This window comes from Musa acuminata, chromosome BXJ2-3, assembly GCF_036884655.1.
Source record: "Musa acuminata AAA Group cultivar baxijiao chromosome BXJ2-3, Cavendish_Baxijiao_AAA, whole genome shotgun sequence".
NCBI classification, from domain to species: Eukaryota; Viridiplantae; Streptophyta; class Magnoliopsida; order Zingiberales; family Musaceae; genus Musa; species Musa acuminata.
In genome coordinates this window covers 2,677,903-2,696,003 of record NC_088340.1, presented here as the reverse complement: position 1 = coordinate 2,696,003, position 18,101 = coordinate 2,677,903, and the positions used below count along the sequence as shown (strand labels likewise).

Genomic DNA, 18,101 nt, shown 5'->3' with positions numbered 1-18,101 from the left:
TGGATGGATGGATGGATGGATGGACTCCGACTCCATGTGCATGAATGATTGATTGTTCGGTGTCGGAGGTGCAACCAATTCAAACCATGAACATTACGTTGAGAGCTCCCTGGCATCCACCTTCTAGACAAATGTAGACTTCAAATTGAGTGCGAACTCCATCGAGGAGAAGAAGAATGAAGGCTCGGATTGCCAGCCGATCTCTTTCTTCTCTTAATACTCGTGCTTACCTTTTCACTTATAGACTCTTAAAACAGGAAAAGCAGTCCGAGTCAACATCAACGTGATCCCCCTAAACACTATTGGGATGTCCAGTATGTTGGCATGGAAGATCAGCATTCGTCTCCTATATTCTCAGCTTCTATATTTATTTTAGAGTTAATTATCGACATTAAATTAGATTAATTATTTTATTTTATTTATTAATATAATAAAATAAATAAATAAAAAAAATCAAATTTCGAGGGTAATTTTGAGATTTTATTTTTATTTTTATGGATGTTTGCATGTGCAGTAAATGACTTCTCATTTCGTACTCCTCTCCCTTCCTCTATTCGCTCCCCACCTCCGTTCCCTCCCCTCTTCCTTCGCAGTCCCCCGCTTCGGATCGCTTCACCTACGCCGCCCCGGCGTTGCGCACGGTAGTGCCACTCCGCCGACGGAATCCCAGCCATCGTCCCTGGACCTCGGAAGCCGCGTCCGCCGATGGCGTCCCCCGCGGGGAACCCCAACCTCTTCAGGCCTCCCAATGCTAACCCTATCACCGGCCCGTCGCCGTTCCCCCAGCCTTCCTCCTACCCTCCCCCTCCGCCGTCGTACCCCTCTCCGCCGCCTCATGGTGCGTTCTCCTACCCTCCCACCACCTCTCCGTTCCACCGCCACCCCTTCCTCCTCTACCCCCAGGACACCCTCCACCGGCCCGCCATTGCCCACGCCGCCGCCGGCACTCATCCCCCCAACCCTAATTCCGTCCCCAGCACCAGCCCTAACCCTATCTCCAACAACAACCCCGGCGCCCGCCTCATGGCGCTGCTGAATCCTCCTACCTCCCAGTTCGAATCCGCCGTCTCGATGCCGGCCCCTTCGACCATGCCGTTGGAGTTGTCGCCTCCCGCAAACGCGGTCGCCCTGCGTTCCGCCCCCTTCACGCTGGCGGTCGTTCAGCCGGTGCCGGCGAGGTTGCCGAGCAGCAAGCAACCTCGGGGACGGCTACTGGGAGGCGGACACACGTGTGCGTACGATGTGGACTCTAGATTGCTGGGCGAGTCGCAGCCACCACAGCTCGAGGTCACGCCGATTACCAAGTACACATCAGATCCGGGCCTTGTTTTGGGCCGTCAGATTGCTGTCAACCGAACGTATATATGCTACGGTCTCAAGCTTGGGGCCATTCGGGTGCTCAACATTAACACAGCATTGCGATCCCTGCTCAAGGGGCACTCTCAGGTTGATCTTGCTCGAAACTTCTGATTCAGTTTCTCGTAATGTCTATCCGGTCACTGATTTATTGTTTTTAACTTAGTCAATAGATGACTGAAATATCATGTTTTCAATAATTTAGATGAAACCATGATTGATAGTAATTTACGGTGATTCAAATAGCAAACTTGGAGAACTTTATTCATTCATGCCATTGACATAATTATTCAATTTTGTTGCTTTGTTTTTTTGTTGGAATCATCATTCGATGATTTTTAAGAATGCTACTACGAAATCGAGTTAAAACCAAATAGGAAATCATGATTTAGCTTGAGAGTAATATAAATTCTTGTTTTTCTACAATGAAGATTCAAGTTGAGCTTTTAGCATTCATGTAAATTATTCTTTATTCCTGTCACTAAAGGTTTTGCAATTATTATCATGAATGCAGGCTGGAATAAAAGAAAATAATCAAGGAAAAATGAAGTAATAGTTATTTGCAACATCTTCCTTTCACTACTGCAAGAACTAATTTCACCAAAGGAAATGCCATTGTAAAGGTTGTCCTGATATGAAGCATATGGTTGGTGGCCTAATTGTCAAATATTTCAAACTGACGGTGCCAGTTAATTTTGTTTGTCATAATTACCTCAAACTATTGTCTATATCTGGTATGTGCAAATGATACCGGTCAGGTGCTTGCAAGGTCAAATTGGTGTTATTATTTCTAAGATAATAAACCCAACGTGGAAGATGTCCGATAGACAACTATGATTATTTTTTTTTGTTTGATGCAAATATTAGTATATTTATTTTGTTGGTTATTTTGATAGATGCCTTGAAATAATATTGTTAATTTTGATTGTTGAAACTTGGGGATAGTGTTATCAAAGGCGCTAGGCGCTAAAAAGTGTCAAGCTTTTAAAATGCTCGAGGCTCTAAGCGCTCGCACGAGCAAGTAAGACTCTCGTCAATATAAAAATTATAAAAAATATAATCAAGGAGAAAAATCATTTAAATAAAAAATAGACAATGCATGAGTTTCATCTTATTTTATATTCAAAATATCACTGCTAATACATCGAAGTAAATTGATTTAACCATCCATAAAGCACTAAAACACTACATTGTTCCAATCGAACAACAATCCGAAAACTACATTTGTCATGATTCAAGATGTAAAAACTATAGTGAAACTCCAAAATAGAGGTTGTTGGATTAGAAAAAACTTGCTTAGCTGGCCTTACTCATGGCATGTTGTTAGCACTGTGCTTACACACTATGAGCAGCTAAAATAGGTCAAAGTATGGTATAGAATAAGTAGTCCAAAAATAGTAGGTCTTTAGTTATTCTCATGGAGGCTTAAAATGCTCTTTAGTTTATTAGTTGATTCTGATTAAATTTAACTGGATGATGATGGTTGTCTGTGGGGGTTGGAATGGTTTACTGCACTGTGGTACATGGAACTTGCAGGCATAATGATCTATATGTTCAATCGACCTTGTTTAGATCGGCTGGAAGGTATCCTGTGTTATAAATAAGTGGTTATGAGGTTGATCCCCAGTGTACTTAATAAATTATTCTTACGAAATGCACGTTTATTACCCCTTGTGAGCTTCTGATGCCCTCCACAGGGGGCTTTGTGTACCCCATTGGGTATGGCAGCCCTTGATGGACTACTTGACCTTTAAGTGGATTTATTAGCTTTTGTACCCATATGGTCATGAATGTGTTTGCGACAGGCATTTAAATATGGCATAGTCGATGTACCCCACTAAAAAAAAAAAACCTCTTTACCTGTAAGTTTATACACTTACGTTTATTAACACTTTAGGTTCATGATTTTTCTTTTTCCTATGATCTATTTTATTGTGTACATGTTCTCTATTGGAACAGTTTTTTGTCAGACATTCCTGTAACGAAGGCTGTTAATGAAACACCTACATTTTTACGTGTCATTGAAGAGTGGTTTGTTCTGTTTGTAAAAGTAACCCCTTGACCAAGTTGTTCTATATTCCCCTGTGATGTTTTTTTCTTCTGAACGTAGTTTAGTTATATTGCATTGAGCGGAGGTATGATAAGTCAGAACTCCTAACTGCTATTATGGTTTGATCAATACTTCAAATTTATTTGATTTTTGCTCCAGAGAGTTACGGATATGACTTTCTTTGCTGAAGATGTTCACCTTTTGGCAAGGTACACTACTGTTCTTTATTTTTACTTATCTCTGTTCTTGTTCATCTCTCAGTATGCTAATTTGCTTTATCACAGTGCAAGCATTGATGGAAGGGTTTTTGTATGGAAGATTGATGAAGTTCCTGATGAGGAAAATAAGCCACAGATAACCGAAAAAAAAATAATTGCTGTTCAGATTGTAGGAAATGGAGAGTCTTATCATCCACGGATCTGTTGGCACTCTCACAAGCAAGTAAGTTCAACTTTTAAGAATAAATATGTCGTGAATTGTTGGTGCTTACTCTATGTGGACTTTAATTTATAATCCTTTCTTTTTTTTCCTGTTTAATTCATGGTTATATGGTTGCATCTTTCAATTTTTTATTTAAAATTTGTTTGACAAGTTTTTCGTATGAATCTCATACTTTTAACTTTTGTGAGATCTTTTTTGCAGGAATTTTTGTTTGTTGGAATCGGAAATCGTGTATTAAAAATTGATTTGATCAGAATTGGAAGAGGAAAAGAATTTTCAGCAGAGGAACCTCTCAAATGTCCTGCTGAGAAGCTAATTGATGGGATCCAACTTGTCGGTAAACATGATGGAGATGTAACAGATTTGTCCATATCCCAGTGGATGATAACCCGATTAGTGTCAGCATCAAAAGATGGCACGGTTTGTAGTTATCACTATTTAATTCTATTGATAATTGCAAACTAATAAGGAACTTATGTGGCAACTACAGAGAATTGTCATTAGAATTTTACTTGTAAGAGCTTTTTGCTGTTACTTTTTCTTTGTTTCACATGATAATTATATAGTCAAGTGGGCTGCATGGTAGATAGAGTTTCCAGCAGATTCCAAATAGATTGGGACATTACCTCTTGTTGTGTTTGTTGCTGGGAAATAGAATTAGAAATTCTACCATTGTTTATTTTGTGAAGATGCAACATCTAATTGGTAGCCAAGATGTTCTAGCAATATAATGTATGCCGGAAATAAAATGTGCCTCGAAAGATGGGAAATAAAGGTGGTGGTTAGTCCATATGTGTTTTCTCTATCTTTATAACTCCTTTGATTTTTGACATTTTATTCATCTGTATAATAGTTCAGTTTCTCATTTTTCATTGAAAATCTATTTTTAAGCTAAATTTCTTTGATTTTATGTTATTTAAGTTTCTGTAATGTGTGTATGAGGTCTTAGGTCTAGACTGTCCTATTTACAACTATTCCACTATTTATTTTGTCACTTCCTTTAGCAATAAACTTTGTCTGAGATATGAACATTCTATCTTATAAAAGAACCACTTGTTGAATTTTGTGGATCAGATGCTATAAACAGAAACATCAAACCGTGAGGGGTATTCATCTTTTTGAAGCCTACTCATAAGATATCATCCTGTTTGCTTTTTTAGCTTTTATTTTCTTTTCCAGTCTTTATTTTCCTATCATTCTCAGTGGGAAAGGGTAGGATGTTGTTTAGAAGCTTTTGAAGTTGAAAATCAAAGATAAATTGTGAGGTTGTAAATCAAACATTCTTGTGTTCTATCTGCAATTTAGTCACCTAATCTTTCTTTTTTATGAACTGGTACTGCTGTCTTTTTTCATACAGGTAAAGATCTGGGAAGATCGCAAAGCAGTGCCCCTTGCTATGTTGAGGCCACATGATGGTGAACCTGTTAATTCAGTTGCATTTATGGCATCACCACACCGTCCTGATCACATCAATCTTGTCACTGCAGTATGGTTCCTTGTGCCTCTTTTCATATGTTCTGAGGCTGCATATAGTCTTTGATGTGTTGTCTTCTTTAATAAGTTCAAATTTAAGTTTAGGTATATATGGTGATTGCAGTTATATTATTTCTTGTCTTGCAGTTGATGGTTTTTGACTGAAGTGTTTCTACATTGCTTTATTGTTTGGCAATGTTAGCACTTTGTCGCACCATAGTTATCTGTAAGTTGGTTAAAATTTTCTGTTGCAGGGCCCATTGAATCGGGAAGTGAAACTATGGGCTTCTACCAGTGAAGAAGGTTGGCTCTTGCCTGGTGATTCTGAATCTTGGCAGTGCACTCAGACCTTGGACTTGAGAAGTTCCTTAGAACCTCATCTTGAGGAGGCATTTTTCAACCAGATTGTAGTCTTACCTCAAGCAAATCTGATAGTTATTGCAAATGCTAAGAAGAATGCTATATATGCTGTGCATGTAGACTATGGCCCATGCCCAGCTTCCACACACATGGACTACATAGCAGATTTTACTGTCACAATGCCTATTTTGAGTCTCACTGGTACAAATGATTTCCTCGCTGATGGGGAACAAGTGGTTCAGATCTACTGTGTGCAGACGCAGGCTATTCAACAGTATGCGATGGAGCTGAACCAGTGTTTACCACCACCAACTGCTAATGCTCGTTTGGCAGAAAATCCTTTATATCATGCTTTTAAGACTCCTAGCTCGGAAACACTCTACGAGTTAGAGGCATTTCATGGGCCTCCTGTCAATACTCCTTCAGCAATAAATGCTTCACCAAGAGAACAGCTTTCGGTTAGCAGTACTAGAGGTGCATCATCAGCCCCATATTCTACAGATTCAGTTTCTTCTGAGGTCATGAAAGTACCTGAATTGTCCACATCAAAACCTGAAGCCAAGACAGATGTTCCTCCACTTGCTGAGAAAGATATTGATGTTCAATATGTCTCTTCTTCTGTTCCTGTGAATCTAGACCTTGCAGGACGATTAGCTGGTCTGAGTGGTCCACGTAAAGCTGAACATGGATCACCACTTGTTAACAATGTTGTGGACCATCCTGTTTTTGATTATTCAGTTGACAGGAGAGTGGATTCTCTTGTGGCAACTGCACCTGATATGCCTTCCACAAATGATAACTTGAGAAAGGATGATCCTTTATCTGGACCAAATGATCCTTCTAAGGTGTTGAATCCTCTCTTGTTGCTTAAGCTTAATGGAAACACAACACACTTAATTACTCCTTCAGAAATCCTATTAGGTGTCATAAGTTCCTCAGACATTAGCCATGTCATTCAAGTCCCATTAGGTCAGAAAGTTCAGGTTCTAGATACAATCATAAATAATAATATCAAGAGTCAAGAGGTGGAAGTAAAAGTTGCAGGCAAGGGGCGATCAGGTCAGAAAGAGGATTTTGATACTCATAAAGTGCCACAAGCTGTTACCATTGAGGATAAAGAGAGACCCTTCCAAACTTTAGAAGCAACATTAGGGGTGGACCATGAGAGTTCCATGGTGCTAGAAACTTGCACTATGAGAGAATCTTGCCTGGTTGATGACACTGCTGAGACAATGGATCAGCCTCCCAGTACTCTCAAGGTAGATGTTGAATACAAGAAGAGGGATATGCCTGAAAAAGAATCTGATGTGACTGCCATACCTCAATCTCTTTCAGTTGCTAAAGGGAAGAAGCAAAAAGGAAAACAGCACCATATGACTGACCTTTCATCCCCTTCTTTGAGTCCTTTTGACTCTAATGATTCTTTAAATGAACCAGAGAGAAGCTCTGTGGTTCCTTCAACCGATGCTGTCATTCCTCAAATTCTTGCTCTACAGGAAACACTGAACCAGGTTTGCATTTTTTTTTAGCTGCTCGTAGGTCAAAATTTGAACTTTGTTTTGTGAAGTAAGTTTCACATGGTACTGTGTCAAACATGGTCAATGATAATTTTGTTCTTTTCGTTTGGTGTAAAGGATGTTTCTTCACCTGAAAGTTTTATCATGGTTTAATTTTATTCTTAAAATAAAGTATGTCATTAGTATGTGACCAGGAAATTAAGATTGATATTGAGCATGGAGCAAGATATTTGCCATGTAACATATTTTTGGAAGGTTTAAGATTTTGTTAGTATTTAGCTTCTGTTGTTATAACTCGGTGTATATCGCAGCGTTTTATGCCTGCTACATGTTTATACTTTTTCTTTTCTGAAACCTCATGGCCTAGCTTTCTTATGCGATTAATTAAACTATTAAAAAGGAACATAGTACATACAGATATATCAGCATTCATGGGTTGAGTGGCCACTGCTAGAAGTTTGGTAAGCATATTAAAGCCTGTATATACATCTTCTGCCCAGAAGGTAATATGAGTATCTTAAATGTTAAAAGTAACTGAATAATGTGCTCTCTGCAAGGTCAATCCTAAAGTAAATGCATGTCCAAAATGGTAATCTTTACATGATTAGAAAAGCCTAGCCTCCCCCTCCTTTCTTTATGATTTGTTTAGTTTTGATATAATAAATTATTTATTTATGTCTGAAGTTGTCAAAGCTATTGAAAACTCAGTTCAATTTTGTTGTTCCCCATCATGCCAAAATGTGAAGTGATATTTATCTTTTCTGGAAACCAATATATTAACCATTTATGCATCCCATTAGTGTCCATTTATTGTGTCTATAGTGACTTCTTGTGCTGGTTGATTCAGTTTTGTGTACATATTCTTAGTGCACATCTTTGGCAACTCGATAGTTTCTTTCCATCTCCGTTTGATTATAGTTGAAGTGCAAGATGATAACATCAGCTGTTACTGATTTTGAGGAAGGATTGGTACTTGTGTATAGCTTATGCAATTCTTTGGCTTTACAATCCGGTTTTGTTATTTATGTTTATGATAAATTTTGTTCCTTCATTCAGTATATATCTATATTGGGTTCCTTTGTTAACTTCCATTTTTCCTCTAATTTCTCATACTGGGTTGATGTTTTTAAAAACATCTTGGTCGGGTTAGTCTTGATTGATATCTATACTTCATTATAGAAGGAATGTCTTGAATCATGAATGACTAGGGCTTTATGTTTGCTGTTAAATAAGTTTCACATATTGTTACTCTCCATATGGTGAAATCAATTTGTGTTCTTTTGCCATTCTTTTATATCATTAACTCACCATAGCGATGATTCTTTGCAGCTCATGAACATGCAAAAGGAAATGCAGAAGCAAATGGGTGTAATGTTGGCCGCTCCTATCGTGAATGAAGGCAAAAGATTGGAGACGGCATTAGGAGGGTGCATGGAAAAAGCTATCAAGGAAAATGCAGATGTTCTATGGGCTCATTTTCAAGAGGAAAATTGGAAACATGAGCGGGTTGCAAAGGACAAGATGCAGCAGCTAACGAATCTGATCACCAACGTCATGAACAGGGATTTGCCTGTCATGTTGGAGAGGACATTGAAGAAGGAAATTTCTGCAGTAGGGCCTACTGTCGCACGGGCAATTACACCAGTTATTTCTTCAGTTATCACTGAGTTATTTCAGGTTCCCTTTTTTACATTCCATTTTTTGAATTTAATCTTAAGGAATAATAACTTCGAACATATCAGATTTCAAGTTTCCAAGGGATAAAGTCTGAAATTTCTCAACTTTTTCTGAGACATGGACCCCTTGGCTTTAATATGTGCCCTTATCCATGCGTTGTGTCTTGCTCATAGAAAGGAGTTGGTGACAAGGCAGTGAATCAATTGGAGAAATCTATTACTGCAAAGCTCGAAGCTACAATGTCTAGGCAAATCCAAACACAGTTTCAAACATCTGGAAAGCAAGTTCTTCAGGTGCGAAAAGGATTTCTTTTTGGTTAAATTGGTAAATTCTTTCTTCTAGCAAATGTTGAACTCATCTTCAGAACAAACACTACTTATTTCTGTAATATTCAGAGAGCTGTTGGCTTGTTTTGCATGTTTATCTGCCACTGACGTTTCTTTCCCATTTTTTTCTGAGAATTTTTTTTTTTCAATGAATGTCATCTAGATTCAGTCTAAAAGTTGCTTTCCTTGTACCTCGACATGCAGGATGCTTTAAGGTCTTGTGTGGAGTCCTCAGTGGTTCCTGCATTTGAGAAATCTTGCAAAACAATGTTTGAGCAAGTAGACAGTGCATTTCAGAAAGGAATGAATGAACATACTGCTGCTGCTCAACAACAGCTTGAGGCAGCATATACTCCCTTAGCACTTACTCTGTGGGTAAGTGCCTAACATGTGGGGTTTTGGTGGTTATCCTGTACTATATTGTCCCGTGTTTATGGCAGAGACTATTCTTCATTGTCAACCCTTTGTTCTGTATATACAGGATGCCATTAATTCCACTTCATCAATCACCCAAAATCTTACTACTGAATTGATTGACGGCCAGCGGAAGCTAGTAGCTCTAGTCGCTGCAGGAAACACAAAAGCGGCAAATCCAATTTCTATGCAGCAGACTGGTGCACCCATGCCCGGTCTTCCTGAGATGGTAAACATTAGATTCCAGCATGTGGTATATCTTCCTACGCACATAAGATCATGCCTTGGTTATGAGGATAATATCTTTGAATGCTCATTTGTAGCAGGCTTTGTCTGTTCAGCAGGTCGAGGCACCTCTGGATCCAAAAAAGGAACTCTCAAGATTAATATCCGAATGCAAGTACGAGGAAGCTTTCGCAATTGCTCTACAAAGAAGCGATGTATCCATCGTGTCCTGGCTATGCACACAGGTATGTTGTTTACACGCATCTGAAAAATCGCTGGCGATGAAAGATGGATCCATCTATTTGCCTTCAGGTTTAATGGAGTTTTCATGATTCTCAAGCAGTGCGTTTTGTTCCACTTCTTATGCTGATATGCCAACGAGCTGTTCACTATGTTTATCTTGGCATCATTTTTGTTTCAGGTCGATTTGCGTGCTATTTGTTACACCGTACCACTTCCTTTAAGTCAAGGAGTTCTGCTAGCCCTTCTGCAGCAGCTAGCATGCGACATCGGCACTGAGGCGTCAAGGAAAGTGAGTTGGATGACAGACGTGGCCTTAGTAATCAACCCAACAGATCCAATGATCACTTCATACATACAGCCAATCCTCGAGCAGGTTTACAACATCCTTGCCCACCAAAGATCACTTCCCACGACGAGTGCCTCTGACGTTACTAATATGCGTCTAGTAATGCACGTTATAAATTCTGTACTTATGAGCTGCAAGTGATCTACGCCGAGGTCGGTGATTCTTGAGGTATGTGAATGTTTACTAGTACGGTAGGAATTGATTTGTAGCTAAAGGCTGTGTAAAGAAATGAACAAGCAAAAGCCCAAAAAAAAAGAGGAGGAAGAGAGGGTTGGTTTGAGGGTTATTTTTTGCCGTGACGTAGTGATCAATATAATTACTCTATTCTTGGAAGAACTTTCGGTTGCGTTTTGCATGTCATTATATATATTTTATGAACTATTTAACCGATCATCAAGTTTTGCTATCAAGTTATGTTCCCTAATTAAAGTGAATAATGACACTACTATAATTCCATGCCCTCAACATTATTCTTCCTCACCCACGTAATAAGTCATATATGATAAAGTTCAATTGAGAGGAGTATATACAAAAAATCGTATATATATATATATATAATGTCCTATCATAACCCTGCTTAAGGTGAACGGACCAGATCTGTTCTCACTAATCGGATGATTAAGTCGGCAATCGAAGGCTTGCTTCGGTATAAAAGCCGCATCCCCTCTCTTCCTCTGGCCGTTTCTTTCGCTGTGCCGTGGGTTCAAGAGACTGTAGGCGTTTGGGGAGAGATGACAGGGGGGCGATTGGGAAGTCTGATCCGGCGGGGCAAAGCCTCAACTCTGATCTCCCAGCTCAAGAATTCTTCTCCCAGGGTTCCTTATGGAGGCTCCTCCTCCCCCGCTCTTCCGCCCCCTCCGCGATTCGGCGGTTCGGGATCTCACCGAGAAGGCTTTCTTGCCAGATTCGCCTCGTTCTACGGGTTCAAATCCATGCCCAAGGTTCGATCCGCGTTGCCTTGATGTCTTCTTTTATTGGTTGAGAGTTCTTGATTGTGGAGAACCGTGTCCATTGTGCCGGTCAATTGCGTTAAGCGATGATTCTTGGGGTTTTCTTGTAGCTTGAGAATCTTGGGGTTACTGAGGACCTAGATCGAGAGTCTTGATCAGTTACCGTACCCGATGTCTACTTGTAACTGAATGAAGAATCGTGGGGTGTCCAAGAACCATTACCACTGTTCTTGAACGACTGCCTGCGTACGATGTGTTACTTTTTGGGTTTGCTTCAGGTCTTAGTCGTTGTTAATTAGTTGAACTTTCTTGTGAAAAATTGGGGTTTCGACAGTCCCTTGTGGTCGCATGCTTCTGAGTTGTAGATGATGGAGTCAAGATTCTTGAAGGGTTTAAGGTTTTGTATTTTCTTGACCTATAAGGAATAAGACAAAACACGAAAGGAAGAATGAGAGTGTAGATGTATATGTCTGATGGAGTGTGGCTAAAAGGTACTCTTGATGGACAGCAGAGATGGAAGGGCAGCGCCCTGGAAGAGAGACCCACCATTATTGTGAGCAAAAATAGAGCATGATCATATCTACGATTCTGGATGGAGCGAATCTGGTGATGGGCATATAATAATGATCTTCTTGTAACTAACCACATTTGGGGTTTTCTTTCAGGTCTTTGTTATAATTCGTGAGAATAATTTATGATAGAGTTGTTGGTTTAGTGATTCTTATGCTCGACTGTCTTTGAGTTAGATACAGATACCAAGTTGAGGTTAAAGAAAGCGAAGAGATTAAGAGTCTTGTATTTTTGTGTTCAAAGATAGAGAGAGAGAAGCTCACTAATGGATAACATGGGCAAAAGGAGAGTGCCCTGGAAGACTGACAAGAGCAAAAGATATGGTAGTTACTACAAATCTGATTCTAAATGCAGCAAGTGTCTTGATGGTCTTTCATAAATACGAGCACATCCCTATAAAGAACATATGGATTCATGTGTCTTTTATTATGGACTAGTTGGATATACAAAAAAGTACTTCAAGTTTTGTGAGAAGTGAATTCCCCAATTGCTGCGAGAAAAGAAATCCGTGAATGAGCCCATTGCCCTAGTAGAATAAGTTGAACCAGCTTGAGAAACAGATGTTTTAAATAGAATTGGACTTAATAAAACTGGTTTTAGTTGGGAAAAAAGGAAGAGTTGCAAAGATGGGTCTCATTTCAAGCAAAGGAATTAGCATTCATGTGACCAAGGTATTTTGTTTTTGAGATTTATAATTCCTATAGTGTAGATTTCTACACCATGGTTACAAACTATCTTTTACTGAATGAGGAGGTTGAATTAGTGCTTTAGTTTATGCCTCAAGCTCCAACTTCATGGTGCAACATTTTTGAAATATTTATATCATTTTTCAGTCTGTAGGCTTTAGTTGGATCAAGCAATCATTCATTGCATTAGATAGCTGCGAAGTGCTTATTGTTTACACCATCAGTCAATGATTAGATATTGCTCATTTTAGTCACACTCAGGTGCCTTCTTTCATCAAGATCTATTTGACAAGTTTAAATTGTTGTGGTGCTGGCTTCTGTTTTGGTTGATCATACTTGAAAGTTGTTAGGTCATTGTACATCATGTATTGCTTTCTAAGATCTCTGGAATCTAAGACTTTGTAAACCCGAAGACTGTGTTATAAGCAAAGAATATCAATGCACTAATTTGTAATTTCTTTCTTGATATTTTCTTTGTTTTCTTATAAAACTAGCTCTTAAATTAGAATGCTTTACTTTTGTTGGTATGACTTCATCACATTAAATATACCATTTTGTTAAATTGAGCTGAACTCTTGAGTAGTTGCTTAAGCATATGAGGTATGATGGGCTTTCTTAGTCTGTTAACCATTACTTTTGCCAGCGGTTCTTGTTGCTTTGCCTACATAAAGCCTGTTTGTCAATCATCTTTATGATGTATGTACTTACGGAATGTCTTATTTCTCAAGTATTATATGCTATTCTGTCTGTGGATGACATATTTCTTTGGAGATGATGTAATTTTCCTTTTAAGGCTAGCTAATTTTATCTTGGAGAGAGCATGCCCTCGCATTTTTTACTTTACAATCTTACTTAAGATTGCTCAACAATCTGAATATGCCTAATAGCTTGTAGCGCCTTTTGTTTTTAGAGTCTATATGGGCAATCTTCAAGAAATATGTCCACCTCTATTCCACTGGCAAGTTCCAGTAAAATGGATTTATCAAATTCAGGTTTGAGATTGCTTGTCACTAAAGGACCTCATGCTCAGAAGGTGGTTGGAATATGGCTTTTTGGTTGTGCTGCTTGGGTGTTTAGTTTAGTTGTACTAGGTGGTGTGACACGTCTCACTCGTTCTGGTCTATCCATGACTGACTGGAAGTTCACTGGAGGACTACCTCCCTTGTCTGAGGATCAGTGGTTGCTTGAATTTGAGAAGTATCAGCAGTCACCAGAGTACAAGCGGTAAGACTGGTTAATATATATCATATTTTTAATTTACATGCACGCTGCATTTGCTCTCCGAAATTTCTGACCTCTTTAATTACTGTGGATTACTGGAAGTTTTTGTTTCTTCAAATGGCAGATCAACATTTGGCATCTATTGATTTCAAATGAAGCTTAAATCGTTTCTCCAGGCAACTTTGTTTATTGACAATAATGTTTTGTCCTAATATTCGAATGCGTATGCCATTCAATTTATCAAACATTTTTCAAAGGTCTAAATTCATAGGTTCCTGTTGAATATAAGTAAAGATTTCATGGAACTCTTTGAATATAAGTAAAGATTCAATTTTTTTACTTGAACTAGAATGCTATATCTTTGTACCCTTCACGATAGGTAACTTGAACATTTTTCAAACAATTTTTTTTACAAGACTCTAATCTGTAAAGTGAATGCAGTATCACTTTGTTGTCTATGCTGATAGAAGAATGTTATCATTAACTTCTTGCAGAGTGAACAAAGGGATGACTCTTGAAGATTTCAAATTCATTTACTGGATGGAGTATGCACACCGGATGTGGGGGAGGGGTTTGGGGATGGTGTTTGCCTTCCCATTTATGTACTTTCTTGCAAAGGGTTTTATTACCCGGCAACTAGGACTCAGACTCTCGGCACTTTTTGCAATTGGTGGTGCACAAGGGCTAGTTGGCTGGTGGATGGTCAAAAGTGGACTAGAGGTAATATGAGTCATCCTTAATCCATATAAGCATCAAAACTAGAGTCTGTTGATTCTTTTTCCGCTTCCTTTTTATTTGTGTAGGAACCTCCATCAGAGTATGTTCAGCCTAGGGTTAGCCCCTATCGTCTTGCAACTCATCTTACGTCTGCATTTGTTATTTACTGTGGTATTCTGTGGACTGCATTATCTGTAGTTATGCCAGAACCACCAAGTGGAACATTAGAATGGATTCGTGGAGCAGCTAGAGTTCAGAAATGGGCTGTTCCTGTTAGTCTCCTCGTTGGCATGACAGCCATCTCTGGAGCTTTCGTAGCAGGCAATGATGCGGTAACGAGTATTCGGCTACGTGAACATCATCAATTAACCTAGTATTGGCGGCCTGTAATTAATATTATTTTGAATGAATGATGACAGGGACATGCATATAACACATTTCCCAAAATGGGTGATTCATGGATCCCGGAAGATATTTTTGACATGGATCCACTTATACGTAATTTTTTCGAGAATACATCAACGGTTCAGGTAAATAACTTGGCCCCTCCCTAAGGTAAATGAATGGCGGTCGCCACAACTTACCGATTGGGCATACTGTTTTCTGACTTGTGCAGCTCAATCATCGTATCCTTGCAACAGCAACACTTGCATCAGTTGTTGGATTGTGGTTTGCTGCAAGAAAAGTGAACATTCATCCAGCTGTGCAATCTTTAATTGGAAGTACCTTGGGGATGGCAGCACTCCAGGTAAACATCTATTATATTTTTCATAACTGTAGTTTTTCCAATCTACTTGTGTATTGGTGAGATGTTACTTGTAATGTGTTATATGCATTACAATCTACTCACATTAAAAAATTAAAGCACTTAATTTTTTAATGTGAGTTCGTTTCTCCACATCATAAAATAGTACCAAGTGTTACTTGTATAATAAAATTACAACGTAAAATGAATGTTGCAGGTAACGCTGGGGATCACTACGCTTCTCACGTATGTTCCAGTGTCTCTGGCATCAGCACACCAAGCAGGGGCACTCACCCTGTTGACGCTTATGATCATCCTGACGCACACGCTGAGGAGGCCCTCTCCAGCCCTTCTCAAGTCCCTCACTTCCATCCGAAAGATGAAGAGTTAGTTAATGCGGGGGGCTGATATTTCTACTCGATGTGATTGTCTTTTCGACCGCTGACTGATATTTGTGTCTCCATTGCGGTTGTATTTTTAGTTCTACTCGATGCCAAGTGAAAGTTTTTGGGTTATTAAAATTATTTACATGTGTGTGCTTTTTTGTTGAGGTGCAAATAGAAGCTAGTCAGAAAGAAAGTCATGTAGATGTGGAAGCCAATATTTCCACTGATTCTGAAAATGTAAAAATGAAAACAGGATCACAACACAAAATTATTTGTTATCACCGAGTCCCTTGGAATTATGATTTTAAGTTCATAAAAATCTTACCAGTTCTGTAAGTCAGGATTTTCTAAAGAGAATTAGTGTATCTATTATCTCTCCTTTGGTTGCATAAGGCCTGCTATTCCTACCCCATAAAAATATTTATGTAGAATAAACATTTCACACAGACATACAAGCTGCAAGGAAAGAATAGCAGGCCTTATGCAACCAAAGGAGAGATAATAGATACACTAATACTCTTAGAAACTATGTAGTGGTTTCTTGTCCAATAATTGATACACTAATACACAAATACATTTTTTAGTTCATGTCCAAGAATAGGGTGGTATTCCTACCATAAAAATATTTATGTAGAATACACATTTCACACAGACATATAAGCTACAAGGAAATAATAGCAGCCTTATGCAACCAAAGGAGAGATAATAGATACACTAATACTCTTAGAAACTATGTAGTGGTTGCAATTATCATCTTTGTTAATGCATCTAAAAATGTTTATGTAGAATAAACATTTTTTAGTTCATGTCCAAGAACAGTGTGGTATTCCTACCATAAAAATATTTATGTAGAATAAACACTTCACACAGATTGCTCAAAAGTTTCTCCGAGTCTTGCCATTATTTTTATCCAACCAATTCGAGATGGTATATGCGTCATGAAACATTATAAATAAAATCAGTTTAACTCATTCAACCAATCCCTTAAACTAGGGAGGTGACATATATACTGTGAAAGAAGCTCATTAAGAACAATGATGTACTGTGTAACATGTGTGTTGATAGTGGTTTCCAAGAAGAACACTATGAATCAAGGGAGAAGATATGAAAACGGATTAAAAATAAATCCATCCATATGAACAACTAAAAATTCGGTGATACTCATATCCAAGATCCTAAAGAAGATCAGAGATTGCTTGAGTAACACCACAACAGGAGAATTATATTCAAGAACGACTGCAACACCAAAATGTCCTCGACCTTCGTTACCGAGGGAAGACAAATGGTATGAACTCTCTTTGATCACCTATCCCGGTACTTGCAAAGACAAGAAAAGGCGTCCGCTGCAAAAGGTGATTTCCTATTTGGCCTTCTGATGCATCTACCAAACCCTACCAATAGATCCCCCTATATATTGAACCGATCATGTCCTCAGCTGCATTCTACGGAAAAGAAACTCAACTGAATTCAAGAAATCCCATTAAAGAAATCCAATCTAAAGCAATGAATCGAAAGAACTGAAGACTTAGCCCCCGTCTACACACTGTTCGATCACCTCAACCCATTTCTGCAAGAAGAGGTGAGATGGACAGAAAACAAGAAACGAAAAAAGAAAGAAAAGGGAACGCCGACAATGAAACCCTAAACGAAACCCCCAAACTCAAGCGACATAAGGGGTTTAATTTGAATGACCATATGTTTCTGAGATCCCCTCGTCGATCAGACACAGCGAGGATACACGAAATTCTTACATGCGAAGGCAAGTTGGAGTTCATAAAAAAGAACAAAGAATACCAGAAGGAAATGACCTTTCAGATCTTGAGATTGAATCGCCTCGTCGTCCAGATTCATCAATAACCCCCCAAACTTCTTCCGCGCATAGGCAGATCGGTCGTCAAGAACACGAGAAAGAATCAGAGAGATCACCTGACGTCGCCTTACCTCGGAGAGAAGGGTGGCCAGCGAGGGAGAGCAGATCGCCTTTGCATCAAGGCGATCGCCGAGTTCTTGGAAGCGGGATCATAATATAGTCCTGCTTTGAAACCGGCGCAAATCATCTCTCTCTCTCTCTCTCTCTCTCTCTCCATACCAAACACGCACGCCCGGGGCAGAAATAGAACCGGGAAGCCGTTTTCTCACGTGCACAGCACGTGACCAGTTATATCTCTTAATTTTCTCTATTGACAGCACATTCATCCTTTGCGTGTTTCGTTACGCTGCTGCTATTTATTATGTTTATTAATTCCTCTTTCCTTTAATCTCGCTGCTCGCTAATGTACATACGATCAATTGCATGATTACGATACGACTACGTCTTATTATAATAATCATCACATATACAGTATCTTCTCGAAATAGATCCAACGGAGTCGAGCAGATCACCTAATCGTAACACGAC

The 18,101-nt window shown here is 39.1% G+C and overlaps 2 protein-coding genes across 5 annotated transcripts; both read left to right on the top strand.

Moving 5' to 3' along the window:
* The first annotated feature begins 556 nt into the window (after positions 1–556).
* LOC103976958 (enhancer of mRNA-decapping protein 4) lies at positions 557–10,821 on the top strand. 4 transcript variants are annotated; one of them, XM_009392326.3, is made up of 12 exons: positions 557–1,446; positions 3,566–3,615; positions 3,691–3,847; positions 4,049–4,267; positions 5,205–5,333; positions 5,575–7,191; positions 8,527–8,874; positions 9,048–9,167; positions 9,405–9,575; positions 9,682–9,843; positions 9,959–10,084; positions 10,261–10,821. In XM_009392326.3, the coding sequence occupies exons 1-12, from the start codon at positions 706–708 to the stop codon at positions 10,567–10,569; spliced, it is 4,149 nt and encodes a 1,382-aa protein (XP_009390601.2). In that variant the 5' UTR covers positions 557–705; the 3' UTR covers positions 10,570–10,821. The 4 variants fall into 4 exon arrangements, with proteins under 4 accessions (XP_009390601.2, XP_009390600.2, XP_018678341.2 ...); XM_009392325.3 differs by having other exon boundaries at positions 9,956–10,084; XM_018822796.2 differs by having other exon boundaries at positions 9,941–10,084.
* Positions 10,822–11,102: 281 nt separating this feature from the next.
* Positions 11,103–15,849, top strand: LOC135606903 (heme A synthase COX15-like). Its single transcript, XM_065098263.1, has 7 exons — positions 11,103–11,369; positions 13,545–13,858; positions 14,350–14,575; positions 14,659–14,904; positions 14,992–15,102; positions 15,189–15,320; positions 15,535–15,849. The coding sequence occupies exons 1-7, from the start codon at positions 11,160–11,162 to the stop codon at positions 15,706–15,708; spliced, it is 1,413 nt and encodes a 470-aa protein (XP_064954335.1). The 5' UTR covers positions 11,103–11,159; the 3' UTR covers positions 15,709–15,849.
* The last annotated feature ends 2,252 nt before the right edge of the window (positions 15,850–18,101 follow it).